Genomic DNA, 19,974 nt, shown 5'->3' with positions numbered 1-19,974 from the left:
AAAGAAAGGAGTTCTAGTCATCTCCTTGCTTTGCTTTTATATGGGTGCTTCTTTTTCTGTCTTTTTTTCTTAAATGGTTTTTATTTCTTTAACATTTTGAAGGATCAGTTTTGTCTTTTATTTTTTTCTTATTTTGTTTTCAAATTTTCTGTGCATTTTATAGTATTTCTTCTTCTTCTTGTTTTCCATTCATCGTGTATAGCCAGTGTGGTCTTATAGCCCATTTGATTGTTTAAACGAAGCAGTTATGTACCTAGTGCCTAGAAATGACTAATCTACCGGAAGAATTCCCTAGTCAGAAAAACCCTAAGCTAATAGATTGCATCTCAATCAAACAAACTTTAATTACATAAAAATAGATATGGTTTATGCTTACAATAATAGGACACTCACACGGAGTCATTACTAATACAGTACACAAAGCTGATAAGTTTTACAGGAAACTTTCATATAGCAGCATCTGAACTTTCTCCTGGGAGAGATGAGAATCTTCTATATACCTTAATATCAAATTCTAGTTATATAGTAATAGTTGGTAGTTTCATAAAAAAGTTTCATCATTCTTTAATTAATTCTGGGCAAAGTTTAACTAATAGAATTTTTTGGGTAAATTCATATTTGCTTATTTTGTTTACATTATGTTTTGCTGCCAATTTTATGTTATATTTGTCAATTTTTCGTATATGGCTTCAAATCTTTGATGTAGAAAGCTAACATTAAAATAGTATTTAACGGCAGGTAAAAAGAAGTTACCTTTAATTAGGATAGAATGAACACAGTCTATCAATAGGAGAGATTAAAAAAAAAAAAAAAAAAAAAAAAAAAAAAAAAAAAAAAAAAAAAAAAATCAAAAATCAAAAATCCCCTTTGATAAAATCAAAGGGGGAAAACGTCGAATTTTGAACTTGGGCACATAGTTAATTTTTTTTGGTAGAAATAAGTAACTAAATGTACAGAAGCACCAGAAAGAACGTGACATTCGTCTCTTCATTTATTTCTAATGCTTTCACAAAAAAATAGAAATGTTTGATTATGAAAATTTCCGTTTAAGAGTCACTGAAGACATTTTAGGTCTATGTAATTGGAAGAATGAAAGAAGTGGAATCTGTTTTCCGACCGATAGTTGACGTTTAACACACTGACTTCTTATATGTTATGAGTAGAATGTTTTCTGTGGGGTAACTAGCGGCTCATTAATGTGTGCTATGGTAAACTATTCTACTTACTAGGAGTATGTTCTGACCGTAAGCAACAGTGCTTGACTTGACAATAGTAAATGCAATTGTAGCTCTAACCTCAGTACTGATTTGATCAAAAAATCACCATCATTTTTGCTACTTTAACATTATCACATTATATGGGTGAATGCAGTCACTTTTAAAATGGAGCTACGCAACAGGGAAAAAAGTTTCACCCCCCAAGTCTTGACAATTCTTTTATTTTTTATTTAGTTTCGTTTCAGAAATATACACATTAAAGATAAATCAAATAAGATCTTCCCTCTGATAAAACCCAAAATGCTTGCAAGGAGCTTTTAAAGTCAATAAGCTGAAATTCTTTCTCGGGAGTCACAAACCTTAAGAATTGCTTTTTATAGAGTACTTCATTAGCTTTCCGAACATCATGTGAGCCAGCTATTATGCACAACCTAAAAAGTACGACTAGCTTCGTAAAAGACGCAAGAGTGAGTCACATTTGAGCCTTAGATCTGCTGATTCTGTTCTGGACTGCTCTTCAACAAGCTTCTTGATTGAAGACGACTTGAATTCATCCAAGGTCAGGTTGATACCTGGAAAAACCCACATTTACTATCAACTAACTAAGCGTTGATAAAACAAACTATAAAAGACGGATTGTAGGCAATAAATACAAATTAAATCTACTTCAAAAGGACTATATACACTCACACTAGTCCACGAAGATTGGAACATTAGAAGGCACGGCAATACTGACCATTCCTGATGCAGGGAATGCAACCTATAAGTCTATGCAGGGAAGGGGAGTGACAAAGATCAAGAACAAGTCCCATAAGACCGATCTGAAGTAAAGCGACTTACTAGTTTTACAAACATGGGCTGAATGGTCAGCAAGTGGTCAGGAATGGTTCCGATATCTGGGTGCTTCAAAAGGATGAAAAAAACATACTAGAAGATATCTAGATGTGCTAGAGGATTCTAAATATACATCAGAAGATATGCTAGAAGATGCCAGAGGAATTATCCAAGGATAGTTTCCAAGACTCGGGTGCTTCAAAAGGATGAGAAACACATGCTAGAAGATATCTAGATGTGCTAGAGGATTCTAAATATGCTAGAGAAGATATGCTAGAGCATGCCAGAGGAATTATCTGAGGGTAGCATAGGAGCTGATTTGACCGAAAACCGAACTGGTTCAGTCACTTCAGAGGATTTTAGCTGAGTCAAATTCCAACAATCGGCGTTAAAAGATCTCTTCAAGGCCTTTGCCAGGAGGCAGGGCATGAAAATGATGAATCGAGAACATTTTCAAAATTAAGATTGCCTAGTTATCACGTACTGAACCGTATAGAGTAAAGTAAAAAGCCCTTACGCATATACTGACTGGAGAAGTGGTCGTAAAACATCCCACGATGAAGGCTGAGACCTAAGTAAGTAAAGTAAGCAGTTTAACAGACCATATATCAACAATAGGTTGTACTAAAATGGGGTTCAATCCAAAATTCTAGGCTATAGTAAACGAGAGGTTAAGATAGTTAGAATACATTACATGGAGGATATACGTGGGGCCAACCAAAAGGGCAATTGTCCTCCAAGGGGGTGGGACGAAGTCCCAAGAAATATTTAAAGAGAAATAGAGCTTCATAGGAAGGAGTAAAGACTGAAGCTTTGGACAAAACAGGGTGACGGAGGAGCATAATCAGCTGCATTAACCTGAGGCAACTTGGTCCTGCCATGAATTGTTAGGAGTAGAATTACTAATAGAATTCTCACCCTCAAAACTAGACTAGAGGTTAATCTGGAGGTAAACCAAGATTAGAGCTTTGAACCAACTTTTATAAGCTACAAACAACGCTCTTCAATTTTTCTACCTTCCTTATAAGAGCATTGATACTAATTATTATTACTGTTATGGCAAACTACTACATGCTCAGCTAACGATTTATGTCTGTGGTTCAGCGCCAAGAGCCGTTTTCAATTAAATGTTTACATTCATTTATTTTAAATATTGTAACTGAATCGCTTTGCTTTGTAATTCTGCAAACAAGCAGACAAAAACATACTATAAATTCCAGCCATGCACGGAGGAAAAAAAAATCCGAGAGGGGGGAAGGCAAATTTGAAAAATGGTAGACTGTGCGAAAAGTAATAGGGAATATGGGGGAAATTCTAATTACCTTCAGATTTCTGAGCAAGAGGAGAGCATGGGATTGAAGGTTCTTCGGTCAGGTGTTGGAATGTACATTCTTTTTCGCATTTTGACGAAATAGTGAATTAAGATCTATACAGCTAGTTTCATAACCTAAATATACAACAAAGAAAAAAAAAACAACTGAATTTTCATTTAATTAAGTTCCGATATAAAACTTTGAATGTAGCCAATAATTGTCGAAGTCAAGTCTATGTTGGAATTCTTGATGTATGAAAACTATAAATGCATGCTTACTAAAGACGATGTCAGGGCTGGACTGTAAATACTTTAGCAAATTAATCTTAATTTTAACTAATTAATTTTAACTAATTACTAAACTAATTCATTATTTACAAGTGCTGACCGTCTAGATAATTATCAAACAGTTCGTGGTAACGAACTGTAGTAAGGAGTCTAGCTAAGATCAGCAGTAAAAGGAATTAGATTATGTTAAACACGTTAAAAAACATAAGATATTCCAGTATGGGAGGGCTGGGGAAACAAGTTTCAGGATTTTGAATTAACATTGGACACCTATTTCCCGAATAATATACACAAAGGGGGGGGGGGGGTACATCCTTAGACAGGGGTGTAAAAAATTAAATAAGAAGTTTTGCAAATTTTCACATTATATTTTGCTATCACACCCAAAAACTATGAAAATATGAAATTTCTTGTTTTTCCTGCGTTAAACTATGTGTCCGCAGTCACGCGCAGGCGCGTGACTGCGTTGATATATTTGATAAGAAGCAAGAAAAACAAGCTTTAGCCTTCACTTAGACCATAAATCGAGGTTTTATATTTCTGCAAAGCCAAATTCTTGGTGTTAGCACATAAACTTCCATAAAAAAAACATTGGATAAATAATTATTTAAAATTATTACTACATTGTTGAATCCTCGTTTCTCAAAGAGTTTTCTTTTACTAGCAGGTGATCAGGATCACAAGACAGAATAAATAACATTGACGACAAAGTAGAGGAAAAGATTCGTCCAAACTGACATACATTTAAGAAAGCATATTTACGACTTTTCATCCATCATGTTGTTTTATTAATACTTTTTAAAAAGTATAAGAAAAAAGTTTACCTAAGCACCCCGATTAATGTAATCTAACTACAATATACCTATATGAAGAAAAAAAAGTATGAAAAAAACATTGAAGACATAAAAGGAAAGTTGAATTTTCAATTGATTAGTATCGAATAAAGTAGCGAGAAGGTGGAGGAAGACAAGGGGGTCCAGCATTTACCCTTAACTTTGAAGTCCGAAAAATTCATAAAAGAAATGCGAAATTCTTTCATTAAAAAAAAAATAATTTGAGCGAGCACATTTAGAACAGATTTGTGATAAAGAACCATTTTTGTCATAAAGTTTGGTTTTATCGAGCCGATGGTTCAAGAACATTGGAAGAGTGATTATTCAAACAGAAATTTTAAGTTCTAGTGCCTATTTTCAGTAGCAAAATAGATCAAGCCGAGAAAAAGTGGTATTATTGGTCATTTTTTACCACAAGATCTATAATATCACAATACTAGGTGGCAAAATTCCAAGACATCTAATTGGTTTAGAAGAATCATAAAGCTACACAGCAAGGTGGAGCATTAATCCCTAAACATATATACTATCCACACAAAATAAGTCACATTTTAGTTTGTTTGTACAGTAAAAATGACAAACAGTTTTGTATAGTCGCGCACCAGCCATTAGGAGGGAGGTAAGTGGATCATTCTCTGAAGGGAGAGGGTACATGGAAACTCAAGAAGTACTTTTTTAGACAAATATTTCCAACTTTTCATGAGAGTCCTCAAACATAGAGCTTAGAATAATCCTAACCTCTCCAGTTAAATTGGGCTTAGCGCACAATTCAAATACCGAGAGGGCCATTGTTCTCCTCTTGTTGTAGAGCTATTCTAAGCTTAAAATAACATAATATATTTTACATGCATAAACGCACAGATGTAAAAAGGATGGAAGGCGTCTTCAGGATATTAATCACACTCTGGATAAACCATAAGTTAAACTTTAATGCGAAGAGCACAAGTCTTAGGGGGCTGCAGCCCCCTCAGAATAAAGATAGTCTCTATTACTACTACTAGCAACTCATCGAAATATAAAGCCACCTGAGGACACCACAGCTACACACGCTCCTTCTCCATCCCAATCTATTCAACGCCTCCCTCTTTGCGCTCTCCTAGGAAGTTGCCATTTCCCTTAAATCTTTCTTTATGACATCTTCCCACCCCAACGGGACCAACTTCGTGTTTAGCCCTAGACGATTAGCCAAAAAGGACAATCTTCTGCAATCTGCCACTCTTCATCTACAGAACGTTCCCAAGTCATCTCAACCTTTTTCTCATTATAGCCCTAGAAAATGAGATTGAACTGCACTTTTCGTTCAGCCTATATTTTGAAATACGATCAGTCAGTCGGATACCCAGAACAATCCGTAGGCAATTTCTCTGGAAAATATCTAGCAAATCTTCATCCGCCTTTCGGAGCACCCATGTTTCAAAAACATATTTGACCACTGTCATCACTGTAGCTTACAATATTCTAATCTTGGTTTGCAGACTTATCTTCCTATCCTTCCAAACGTTTTTCAACTATGACAAAACACCTTGACTATTAGCTATTCTGTTTTTAACATCTTCACTGCTCCCGCCGTCTTTACTTTCATTTGAAGAAAACTGGCTGTTTTCATATTTAATCAGTTTCAAGATCCTAAAATTTACGAACAGATTGACACTGAAATAAATTAGCAAATAAATCATTTAACAAGTCAGTGTTCATCCTTAGTCTGTAGATTTTAGCCAACAATTCAATTTTGTGTTATGCTCATGTCGTATAAATTAGTTTTAAAAATAGAAACTCATTACACATATGTGCATTCTGCCCACAAAATTCCTTTCTTGTTTAACAGTATTTTATCATAGACACCTGTAAACAAATAACAAAAATATGAAAATCCCGCAGAATATCCGATGTCCTACAAAATCTCCAATACAAATGCAAAATATCCTGCAAAAATATAACAAACCTGGGATTACAAGTACCAGATTTAAAGCTTCAGTGTCAGTGATGACAGTGGTCAAATATGGCTCTGAAGCATGGGCGCTCCGAAAAGCGGATGAAAATTTACTAAATGTTTTCAGAGAAATTGCCTACGGGTTGTTCTGAGTACGCGGCTGACTGATCGTATTTCAAACAGTAGGTTTTACGAAAAAAGTGGTTCAATCCCGCTTTCTAGGGCTATAATGAACGAAAGGTTGAGATGGCTAGGACACGTTCTGCGGATGAAGGATGACATATTGCCGAAGATTGTCCTTTTTGGCCATCCATCTGGGGTTAAACGGAAAGCAGGTCGTCCTCGTCTGGGGTGGGAGGATGTCATAAATAAAGATTTAAAGGGAATGGGAAGTTCCTGGGAGGGTGTAAAGAGGGAAGCCTTGAATATATTGGGCTGGAGGAGGAGCGTGCGTAGCTGTGTTGGCCTCAAGCGGCTTGGTGCTGCGGTGAGTTATTAGTAGTAGTAGTAGATTTAAAGCTTCGGCGCTCCTAGGCCCAAGCGTTTTTGCAAGTTTTTCGGGGAATTCCCCGAAATTCGGGGATAGTTAGCCAAAGTAATGAAAGAGAGAGGTTATACCGAACACTCCGCTGCCATTCTTGGGAGAAATCTGATAGTTTATAAGTGACCACTGAATTCCTGTGTTGTTTAAAAATCACTTTTCTGTGAATGAGCTGTATTACAGTAGGGCGAACCTGGCACTTTGACCATAAATAACATTGGTCACGTTTTTGTTAAGAAAAAAATCACTGTGTGATAATTTATTACGCCCCCTGGCATTGTGCACCCCTAGGCCCAGGCCTAGTGGGCCTATTGGCAAATCCAGGCCTGGATTACCATATGATTTAGTGTAATTTTAGACATTCTAATTGCTATGAATTGCCTTAAATGGCGAACGATATTTAATCGAGAATTGAATCAGATAGTAGGCCTATTGGCAAATCCAGCCCTGGATTACCATATGATTTCGCGTAATTTTAGAGATCTAGTTGCTATGAATTACCTTAAATGACGAACGATATTTAGTCGAGAATTGAATCAGATAGTGAATCAAATTAACTATATAAAGTGGCTTCAATCTCGTATGTGGTATTTAAAACTATTCTAAGGAATTTTTAAGCTCGAGATTAAGAAACATTTAGTCCCTGTCAAGACTAGTCTCCCCCATTTCATAGGAAAAGAAGAGCCTTTCCAAATGGGACAATAAATAAAACCCAGAAGATCAACCATTTTCACTAATTTTCAGAAAATCTGCCCCTTGACTATAGGTACCAAGATATGTGGCAACTATGTATTTTTCAACGGTGCAACTGAAGTTAGTCTATTTCGGTCAAAGGTCAAAGACCCAATCGTACTGCATTGATTACCTAACTAAAGTCGATTATAACTGTTGGTTGTTTTTCAAAAATGATATTTCAAAAGTTATCTAATTTGCGTCATTCATTCATTTAAAAAGTTATGTATGGTATTTAAACGGTCGTAAAATGTGATTCAAATTGTAAGTTTGGAGGGCCAAAATTGATTACAAGATTTATCAAAAAAAAAAAGATACAAAAAGATTTACAAAAAAAAAAAAAAAAAATGTAATATAAATAATAAACAAAAAAAAAATATAAAATAAAATACTGTCATAGATTTTTAAGAAAATCATCGATAAAGGGCTTATTCGAACAAAAACATTAAACCTAAGGTCCTTTTTCGGTATTTCTGGCATTTTGTCCTGTAAAAAAGCAATTTCAGCTCACTAAGTGCCAAAAAGTAAAATTCCGGGAACCATTGAAAGGGTATTTGAACAGCCTCCCCCCTCCCCTACCAGCCTCAGACGCAATATTGTCACGCGGCATGACGCTTATCCCTTAATGTACATGCAGACCGTCAAAAAAGGACCGTTATTATGGACAGTTTATAAAATAAACCAACGGATATAGAGTGTCGCATATTTCCATACCAGCTATTAGGATAGTTGCCGGCAGATTCCTCTATGGCAAGGGGAGGTGCTTACGACAAAAAAAAAAACATTTAGGACCACATTTACAAGCTTTCTACGACCAATGGCTTCACTACAATTCAACTAAAGAAATAGCATTTTAACCTAGGGGGTCCTTTATTTTGATGGAATTCGATGGACCAGATATATTTTTAGACCCTTTCTATTACTCGTTACCAGTACAAAGAGAAGAGTCCAGACAAAGATATCGAGTGTTTTTATATGAAAAGAATATAACTCGCTATTCATATTCTTCACAATCGTTTTTATAGCCTTCATAGTCATATTTTAGTGTATAATCACTTTTTCTAGTCCTTTAATTGATAATTATATTTTAGTCTATAGTCTTTGTTTCTAGTCATTTAGTCTATGGTCATATTTTAGCCTATAGTCACTTTTTCTAGCCATTTAGTCGATAATCATATTTGAATCTATAGTAATTTTTCTAGTCATTTAGTCTATAGTCATATTTTAGTCTGCAGTCATAAAGTCATATGGTCATATGACAGACAAACCAGTCATAAAGCCGGTAATCAAATAATTTCTGAGACTAGCGAAAAACTACCACATAGCTGATAAGCAGCAAAATTTCCATGACAAAGGAAATTTTTTTTTTTTTTTGGTGGAAGAGTTTAAAAAACGTTCAAATAAAAAAAAACAAATACAGGAAAATAAATTAAAAAAGTTGAAAATTGGAAAAAATTAATTTCTTTATAATTAAAAGATTAAAGAGAAATACACAAGGAAAATTCAGCTTTTTTTGTTAAAGAGTCTTAAAAAATTAAATTAAAACATTTTACTATAAAAAATCTTTGACTAAAAGACTATCTTTATGACTAATTTTGCCAAAACTGACTAGTCTTGACAACGGGAACTACAGCAATTAAAGATGTCTTTTCATTAAAAAAATTGTAACATCGTATAATATTTATGATAAAAGACTTTACTCACAAAAAGCTATCTATTTCCAGATGTATTTTTAGACTCTTTCTATTATTCGTTTCCGGTACAAAAAGAAAAGAGCCCAGACAAAGATATCTAATGTTTTTATATGAAAAGAATATAACTCACTATTCATCTTCTGCACAATCGTTTCTATGGCCTTCATTGAATCTAATTTTAACGATGTCTGCATTGCGTGACCTGAAAGAAATGAGTGGGATGGAAAAAAATACAGAACATATTGGCGAGCAAGTTACTGCGCTGAATTTAGATATTTTTCTTCTTTTTTTTTGGGGGGGGGGGGGTTGGAAACTTTTCTTGAAAATGATTTTATCTGTTTTCATAAAACTTCAAGAAAGAAATAACATTTCTCTGTCATAGAAGTACGAATTTCCTTTTAAAAAGTCGGTCAAAACAAGATATTGCAAAATTCCGAGATTTTCTTTTCTTAAATAAAGGCATTAGGATGAATGATTCATAATATAGTATTGAGTTCCGTTGGTTTTAAGAAGGCAAATTTAGATAGATACCCCAAAATCTGAAAGAGTATGACGATCTATTTTTTCGGCATAGCATCCTACAGAGAAAGATAGAAAAAGTCAGACAGACTAATGCCGGTCACGTCTTCTGCAAACCAGAAAGAAGCTAAAAAACAACAACATAGAAACAACAGCCCTTTTTTAAAAGGTTCTGAAGTGGCGAACAATAGGCATCACAATAGCGCTACCTAAGTAGCGCTCAGGAACAACATAGAATATGAATTTAAAGCTTTTAGGCAGGTTTAGGGGGAAGTTGAACAGACACAAAAGAACTGTGCGTAAGCTACTACTACTACTTCTACTGTTTTTACTACCACTACTACCACTACTACTTATTACTGTTACCACTACTATACTCTACTGTTACTAATACTACTATTAAGACTGTTAATACTATCAAGGCTAAAAGTATTGAGGTGAAAATTTCAGAGAATTTTCAGAGAGATGCTGTACTACATCAGAACACACTATGTGCATGCAGGTTACCAAAAGAGCGCATAAGCAATTGAAGAATTAATTGAAATTCAAACCAAAAGAGCGCATAGAGAATTAAGTTAAAACCTACAAAGGATGTTGAGGACGGGGGGGGAGGGACTAACCAAAAGGCCAGTAACCTACCAACCACTCTGCGGGAAGGGAGGAGGCTTTTTGGTTTCAAGATTCGTGATTTATACAAATAATCTTCAATGCACACTTTTTGAGTTTGAGACGGATTTGAGTGAAGAGACTGCAAATTTGAAACCAAGAAAATCACTTGTTCTTCTTACCGACGACCCCAGCCATTTAGTTATGGCGCTTACTGAGAGTCAACTTGTGTCCTTAACGAAGGAAGATATGATCTGCATAGAGAGATGGATGAGACTTAACAAGCTTAAAATTAATTACAAGTCTTCCTTTATTGTTTTTGGGAGATCGGCGAACTATTACCCGTGGCTGAAAGAACGTGATATTGGCGAATCGGCCAAATTACGAAGAAAAGTTGTGAAATATTTCGGCGTTTTGATTGGATGAAACAATGTGTTTTTCTGAACACATTCAGTGCATATCCTCGAAGATTTGAAGAAACGTAGGATTGTTAAGAAAACTGAAATACCAGTTCCCTCAAAAGGCGTTACGGCTGCTTTATTTTTCACTAATCCAACCATATTTATTGTATATTTGTTCGATATGGTCTAATACATTTCCGAACAGTTTTAAGCAGTTGCCGTCAATACGGCATCAAAGCAGTAGCGATGAGAGTAATATATGCGGTTGAGAGCCGAACTTCTCTAAGATCCATCTATTTTCGCGTCCAAATACTGCCGTTCCCTGAATTAAGTAAGTTTTATAAGACTTTGTTTATGTTCGATACTATTAATCATATTGTTGCAGTTTGCTTTCGGAATATGTTTCCTACTGCTGCAGATCTTCACATTTATGTAACTAGACAGGTAAGCCAGTATATGAGACCAATGAAGGTGTCGACAGGGTCGGCATTTTCCAGTCGCCATGCTCTTCCAGCGCTTTGGAATGGGTTGCCTTCTTTGTCGAAAAATGAGTTAGATAAAACTGATTTCCGTTGCCAGTTGACACGTCATTGCCTGTATGAGTACGATGTTTTATTATAATACTAGCTGTTGGGGTGGCGCTTATGCATATGTGTACTGTAGAGTATTCTGGGAGTAGCCATACAAGCCCAGAATACTGGGCTTCATGCTTTTTCTGTATATATTAGCTATTTGATGAAGATTGCCATTATCAAAAAAAAAAAAGATCTACTGTTATCAGCCTAATTACTAGACAGATGCCAGAATTCAAATAGACCAAACACAACAATTCCTGCTCGATCTAAACTTTAGGACCAAAGGGCTATATTCTCGTTACAAGAAGGACTTACTGGATCGAGATTTTCGATATTTATTTTTCGTATGTGAGACGCATGTTTCTTTTATTTCGATCTGATATTGTTTTTTTTATGAAGGTAATACGATGAATAGGTGTATAATCTAACATTCCGTTTCCTCGGTTTTCAAGATCCAAACTAATAAAGGAAGGTAAGTCTGCAAATCAAGATTAGAATATTGGAAGCTACAGTGATGACAGTGGTCAAATATGGCTCTGAAGCATGGGCGCTCCGAAAAGCGGACGAAAATTTACTAGATGTTTTCCAGAGAAATTGCCTACAGACTGTTCTGGGTACCCGGCTGACTGACTGTATTTCAAACAGTAGGTTGTACGAAAAATGGGGTTCAGTCCCACTTTCTAGGGCTATAATGAAAGAAAGGTTGAGATGGCTAGGCCACGTTCTGCGGATGATAGATTGCCGAAGATTGTCCTTTTTGGCCATCCTTCTGGGGCTAAGCGGAAAGCAGGTCGTCCTCGTCTAGGGTGGGAAGGTCATAAATAAAGATTTAAAGGAAACAGGAACTTCCCGGGAGAGTGTAAAAAGGGAGGCCTTGAATAGATTGGGTTGGAAGAGGAGCGTGCGTAGCTGTATTGACGTCAGGCGGCTTGGTGCTGCGGTGAGTTAATAGTAGTAGTAGTATTCTCATATGGACCGAGCACAAAAACTGAATTTCTGCAGACCTACTGAAAAAGTATCATCATGTGCTACATCTGAACTTTATGACAGCGTTACATTCTCGCTATCAGGAGATTGTATTAGATCTCAATCGAACATAATAAAGGTAAACACCTAAGGATTTTCGACCACCTTTAGGGTGTTGGAGTCCGATCTAACAATTTATCAAGGATCTGCTGCAAGAGTCCAGTCCCCTTTTTCGCTTGTTCGTGTCTGTCTTCACGTCCGTGAACCACCCGGTTTATGGACAGTCCATAAACCTGTCCAAAACAGTCCATAATCACAGGAAATCATTAAAACCTTTGCAACAGTAATCAAAAGAGAAGCTGTGGATAATTGACATATGTTAAGAGCAGTCTTCAGCCTATCTGTTATATCGGTGCTTCATACACATAATACTCCTTTCTGGATTGGCTGAATTCCACGGAAAACATGAAGGGACAATAGATGTTTTCCCCAATGTGATATGGTCGTACGCCTTACTTTGTAATTGTGACCAAAGGGTCGCAATCGGTACAACGCTTGAAACCAATAGTATACAACCAATATACCAATATATTACCAAAATAATGCATAATTATTATATAATAATTATATAATATATTAATATTATACAATAATAACATATATTACACCATAAATTCATATACATAATAAATGTTTTTACGAAAATGATACTTCTTTCTGGATTTGCTAATTTCCACGGAAAACATGAAAGGGAAAACAGAATTTTTCCCATGTGATATGGTCGTACACCTTACTTCGTAATTGCGACCAAAGGGTTGCAATTGGTACAACGCTTGAAACCAATAGTATATAACCAATATACCAATATATTGCCAAAATAATGCATAATTATTATATAATAATTTATAATATATTAATATTATACAATAATAACATATATTACACCATAAATTAATATACATATTAAATGTTTTACCAACATGATACTTCTTTCTGGATTTGCCAAATTCAACGGAAAACACGAAAGGGAAAATAGAAGCTTTACCCATGGGATATGGTCGTATGCCTTACTTTGGGCGCAAAATCTTGGAAAGTAAAGGGGTACAATGAAAAAAAGAAGAAACAAGACAAACTGTACAAGAACTACAGAAAAAATAATAGCCTCGACAAATATTTATTATGGTTGAAAAAAAAAAGAAACGAAAAACAAGCAGAAGCCATCTTTCCCTCGTCGTCATCATTAGTTGAAAAACTTGACAGTTAAGAAACACGACCACTGACAAAATTTACGTTCCAAGCCCAAAATTCTTTTTTTTTAGAATATCACTTTTTCTTACTTTACGAGTTAAATTTTACTAAAGTTATTTAGCAACCTCTAATAAAGGCTACCCAAAAGGAGATGAAAAGGGAGGTCCGTAAAGAGCAATCCTCAGCCTATCTGCTTTATCGTTACATCATGGACAAGGCACTTCTTTTCTGGAGTAGTCCAATTCTGCATAAACATGGAACGGAACATGCAAGCTTTTCCATGAGATATAATCCTACATGCTACTTCACAGCTGCAATCCAAGGGTTAGAGTTGCTGCAATGCTTCAAACCTGATTTTTTCAAGATTTTACAAAAATCTAAATATAAATTTTGACTTCAAAGACTATAGAATGCGGATGAAAATAACAAACGGTTTGGTATTTGAGAAATGAAAACAATCGACACCATCTAGCATTTTCAAAAAAAACTTAAAATAGTCTGCGGCTTTTAATATTCCCCTGTACCGCTATGCTGCTTTTGGAGCTGCTACTGTAGACATCTGCTGCTGCTGCTACATGCAGGATGTCCGAAATAAATTAAGTGCAAGAAATGAAAAGACCGTGAAACTAACCGAAACAAAGCCAAAGAAACTAATTTGTCCAGGCAAAGCAGACGCATCCATCTCGTTGAAATTTTAAACTTTTTGAAGTTTCTTAAATAATTAAATAAATTTTTCTTAAGTAACAAAATAAATGATTGAATAAATAACTGGCTGTCAAAAAATTCATAGCAGCCTAGATAGATATAGATTTTAGATATCAGCCTAGCAGCCTAGAGAGCCTTAGATAGCCTAGCAGCCTTAGATAGCAGCCTAGATTTTAGATATATTTCAAACAAATAAAAAATCAATCATTAAATAAAATAACTAATAATAACAATAATATGTTGATTGCATTTGATTGCAAAATAATAACAATAAAACATTGATTGCATTTAATTTTTGGAAAATAATATTTAGCTTTTGTTTTAATTTAAGGGTCCACGGGCCATCAAACATTTCAAAAAAGTCCCCCGAGCAAAAATAAAATTCAAAATACGAGAATCAACAATGGAATAAAAAAGAACATAAAAAAGAAGAAAAAGGCAATATCACCTAAGTAATAAATAGGAAATTTCAGCAAAGCATCAGTATTTTCAGTAAAAAGTGTAAGATCCAATGTTTCCAATATTCTTTGAAGGGATTTGACAGTGGCCAGTTGAATCTTCCAATGTACGTTAGACATAGAAAATTCTATCAACTTCATCAACTTCTCGAAAAACTCAACTAGAAAGCGAAACTTTCATTATAAGGACAAAATTTTGTACTTATTCCAAAACTTAATTATTTCAAAGATCCTTTTCTTGACTTTCTAACATTCAAACTAACTACAAAACTTCCAACGTTTGTATACCCAACGAATGGAAAAATAGCTTTAATTGCTATATCGATGCATAGCGAAGCCATTGGTATTTTTAATGATTAATAAAAAAGCATTTCCGAAATTTTTTTTTTTAAAGGAAAGTAAAGGCCATATTAAATTTGAGATCAGAAGAATTACACACATACAATAACTCAAACTCAGAACAGCCAGAAATTATTAGAGAATAAATGACACCTTTAAGACCTTTATGTCTTCATGACCTTTAGTTTTCTATTGTCTAAAACTTAGTAACAGAAAAAAATAACTTAAAAAACTAAAATAACTTTAAACAAGAGATAACCATTCACAAGCAGCATATAGACCTATCCTCCCATTTGCAGTGCAAATGGGAGGATATTAGGGAGTCAGGTTTTATGCTAAGGGGTGGACGGGGCTGGATGTGCACAACCAGCCCGTGGTGGCCCTGTTTTTGTTAATCTTAGGGCACAACTAAAGAAAACCATAAAAACTCGAAACCTTTTGCCCTTATGACCTTTATTTTTCTATTGTCTAAAAGTTAGCAACAGAAAAAAATAACTTAAAAACTAAAACAACTTTAAACAAGGGACAACCATTCAAAAGCAGTATATAGACCAATCCTCCCATTTGCACTGCAAATGGGGGGATATTAAAAGGCAGATTTAATTCTACAGGGTGGAAGTGGGCTGGATGTACAGAACCTGCCCGTGGTGGCCTTGTTTTTGCTAATCTTAGGGCACAACTAAAAAACAATAAAACCTCGAAACCTTTTGCCTTTATGACCTTTAGTTTTCTCTTGTCTAAAACTTAGTAACAGAAAAAAATAACTTACAAAACTAAAAAACCTTAAACAAGACACAACCATCCACAGGCAGTATATAGACCTATTCTCCCATTTGCGCTGCATGTGGGAGTATATTAGGCGATCGGGTTTAATGCTAAGGGGGTCCTCCGATTTGCGCTATAAATGGGAGGATATTAGAGGGTCAGGTTTAAAGCTAAGGGGTGGGCAGGGCTGGCTGTGCACAACCTTTCCGTGGTATCCCTGCTTTCACTAATCTTAGGGGACAACTAAAAAACAATAAAACTTCGAAACCTTTTGCCGTTACGACCTTTAGTTTTCTATTGTCTAAAATTTAGTAATAGAAAAAAAAACTTAAAAACTAAAATAACTTTAAACAAGAGATAACCATTCAAAAGCAGTATATAGACCTATCCTCCCATTTACACTGCGAATGGGATGATATTAGGGGGTCAGGTTTAATGCTAAGGGGTGGACGGGGCTGGATGTGCACAACTATCCCAGGGTGGGCCTGTTTTCATTAATCTTAGTGCACAACTAAAAAAACAATATAACATCAAACCTTATTGCCTTTATGACAGATAATTTTCTATTGTCTAAAACGTAGTGACAGAAAAAAATTAATTAAAAAAAGTTAATATAACAGAAAGATATATAAATTACAAAAAATTAAAATTAATTTATATAAGAGATAACCACTCACAAGCAGTAGGCTATATAGAGCAATTTTCCCATTTGCGTTGCAAATGTGAGGATATTAGGGGGTTGGATTTAATGCTAAGGGGTTGTCATTTGAGTCTCGTGCAAAGTGTATACGACCACCTCTTCAATTAAAAACTTACATGCCCCAGCAGTACAAGTTACAGCCCTTCCCCCGGGCTTGGGGGGTTGGTTGACCCCGAAGTTTTTGTTATCTGATTGCTGGACTACTTCAAGCAAACTGGCAATCTGAAAATTTTGATCGGATGCACTGTGAAAAAAGGAGGTGTGTATGCATGGGGGGGCGTAAATACCCTAATGCATTTGGAAAAAAGGGCGTGGGGGGCTAGTTGTCCTTCGATGTCTTTTGACTCTTAAAAAGTGAACAAGAGCTTTCACTTTCCAAAACAAATTAGGGCTGTCTGAAGTAGATATGAGCATCCTTCCATAAGAACAGTGTATGCCCCCAGGGCATAACTTAAAACACCTGCTCCCAGGCCCTGGGGGGTTGTGCTGACACCAGATTTTTTATTATCTGACCTTTGAACAATTTTTGACAAAATGGCTATCCCAACTTTTTATCTGATGCGTTTGGAGAAAAAGGGCGTTGGGGGAGAAGGCCAAATGTCCTCCGATCGGAGTTTTGTTATCTGACTTTTGAACTATTTTTAACAAAATGGCCATCTCAAAATTTTTATCTGATACAATTGGGGAAAAGGACGTGATGGGGGGGGAGGAGCTAGTTACCCTCCGATCTCTTTTGACTCTATATATTGAACTAGAGCTTTTAATTTCCCACCAAATGAGCCCTGTCTGAAGTTTATACGAGCCATCCTTCTATAAGAACCATATTTGCCCCTAGTGCATAACTTACAAAGCCTGCCCCCGGGCCTTGTGTCGACCCCAGAGCTTTTATTATATTATCTTTGAACTATTTGTAACAAATGGATTGAACTAATGTATCGATTGTATTTGGGGAAAAAGGGCGCGGGGGGGGGGGGGTAGTTGCCTTCTGATCACATTTTAATTTTAAAAAGGGCACTTGAACTCTCAATATCCAGTCGAATGAGTCCCCTTTGAAGTTTTTACGACGACCCTTTCAATATGAAGTACATGTGGGAAAAAATAAATAGTAATAAAATATTGGAGCCGTATGATCTTTACTATAGGCAACGCTATGGCGTTGCCTCTGACTATATAATTATTTTATTCAGAATTTGTACAAATTGTGAGATTCAGTACTTGTGAGATTTCCTATCAGAACTTGCGACATGAGAACTTGTGATATTCAGAAATTGTGGGATTTATTCAGAACTTGTACTGATTGTTCACGCACCAATAAATGGAAAAAACCAACTTCTCTTTTCTAAGCCCTTTTACTACACAGTTAAGGCCAACTACTCCTTCTTAAGGTTTGACAGAAGCAAGTGACGTACACAGAACATCATTTTTATCATTTTTTAATTATTCCTAAAAAACTTAATGATAATCTAGCAGAGTATGCACGTATTGATATTATGAATGAAAAGTCACTGAACGGAAAGACTAACGGCTCTATAGTTATTTGGAAGATCAAAAGTAATAGTTTACGAGACTCATGCAAGTAATGGCGAATCTCTACTATATATTCAGTTGTACACTATTTGTATCCATCTGAATCTAAATAAAAAAATTAAACAAAAAAATTGTCTTCAAAAAAGATTGTTCTTAGGCGTGGGGAACGCCGCATAAGACATTTCTACAGCCTATTCTAACCAACACAAAAATTGTTATTATGATGAAGTGGAAAGACAAAGGGGGACAAACACAAAGCTGAATTTTAAGAAAATTGAAAAAATTGAGGAGGGGGACAAACACAAAGCTGAATTTTTCTGTCCATATTTTTTGAGACGAAAGGTAGATTCATGTAAACTGCTATAAGAAAAAGAGAAAATAGACTTTAAAGAGGGTTTAAAATTTTTAAATATCTAATTTCTTTAGTAAAACGATCAATTTTTGAATGCTAAGCCGATTTTTGGCAAAAAAGTAACCATTAGTCTACAAAGAAATAACTTCCCAACGAGTGATGAACAATGACAAGTCTAAGTCTAAGTCACTATGATGCTTTTAAAGTGATTTAGTTTTTTGATGTTCCTTAATTCCTGAGGTTGTTTTAAGTCTATTGTAAATAAGCGTATCAACATGTAATTGAAAATCCGATACTAGCGTATTTTTTAATGCTATTACGGAGAAAAAAGAAACCATTTAATTATTTAATAGAGCAATCCACACCTGGAACGCCACTTTGTCCTTGTATTCCAAAAACTTTTAAGTTTAAACTAGTGATTATTTTATGTATGTGGCCAATTTAAATGTACTCAAATAAGTTTTTAGTAAAGCTACAATTATAATGAGATTTTACAAATCTCAAAATTCAGCCCATTCCAAAACCTGGCCTTAGTTGATACAGGTGGTCAGATTTTAGTGATCCGTTTTAAACTTTAAAATCATCTAATACCACAATTATCCCAATTATTTGTCTTTATCTCAGGTCTTTTCTTTATCATTTATACTCTTTATCTTTCCTCTGTCTTTATCTCCAACAGCTCCTCTCAACTTTTCACTTCTTTTTTCTTCACTTTCCCATGTAATTCTTCTTCTTATGAATGTTATGGTGGCGTTTTTGCATAGTTTCATCACTGGAATCAAAGCCCGGTTCTGCAGTGGGTTGCCACAACTGAATTAGAACTCAGTATTAACAAAAAGCAACCAATCTAACTGTGCCACTATAGGACTTAATTATCTATTTCTTGTTTTCAGTTTTTTATCTATCGAGATAAGGTTCAGGCATTAGCCAATCAGAAAATTATATTAAAAATTCTGATTGGCTCGGTCTTAACAAAGTTCAAGTTGATTGAACTTTAGTTCCGAGTCGATCTAGCTCTAAAAGCTAGCTAAACCTCTGTTGTGAATGTGTTTGGTTTCAACTGATTCTAAAATGACGCTAGCTCAAACTCGGCATTAATCTAATTATAAATGGGTTTTTAGCAGACTTCTGATCTCTAAATATTAATTCCAATTGATAAAAACTGGCTATAATAATCTATATTATAAAACTGGCTATAATATAATCTTCATAGATAAAACTGGCTATAATAATCTAATTATAAATGGGCTTTTAGCAGACTTCTGATCTCTAAATATTAATTCCAATTGATAAAAACTGGCTATAATAATCTATATTATAAAACTGGCTATAATAATCTAATTATAAATGGGCTTTTAGCAGACTTCTGATTTCTAAATATTAATTCCAATTGATAAAAACTGGCTATAATAATCTATATTATAAAACTGGC

At 35.1% G+C, this 19,974-nt stretch overlaps 1 protein-coding gene across 2 annotated transcripts in view; it reads right to left on the bottom strand.

Moving 5' to 3' along the window:
- Positions 1-326: 326 nt before the first annotated feature.
- The window catches only part of LOC136040623 (proteasome adapter and scaffold protein ECM29-like), a 187,303-nt gene continuing 167,655 nt past the window's right edge, over positions 327-19,974 (bottom strand). For both annotated transcript variants that reach the window (XM_065724896.1, XM_065724897.1), the window contains 3 exons: positions 14,850-15,020; positions 9,512-9,583; positions 327-1,789 (listed from right to left, as the gene is read on the bottom strand). In XM_065724896.1, the coding sequence (XP_065580968.1) occupies positions 1,662-1,789; positions 9,512-9,583; positions 14,850-15,020 (371 nt within the window). In that variant the 3' untranslated portion in view covers positions 327-1,661. The remainder of the gene's footprint in view (positions 1,790-9,511; positions 9,584-14,849; positions 15,021-19,974) is intronic.

This window comes from Artemia franciscana, chromosome 21 (assembly GCF_032884065.1).
Source record: "Artemia franciscana chromosome 21, ASM3288406v1, whole genome shotgun sequence".
NCBI classification, from domain to species: Eukaryota; Metazoa; Arthropoda; class Branchiopoda; order Anostraca; family Artemiidae; genus Artemia; species Artemia franciscana.
This window is presented reverse-complemented; position numbering and strand designations above follow the sequence as displayed.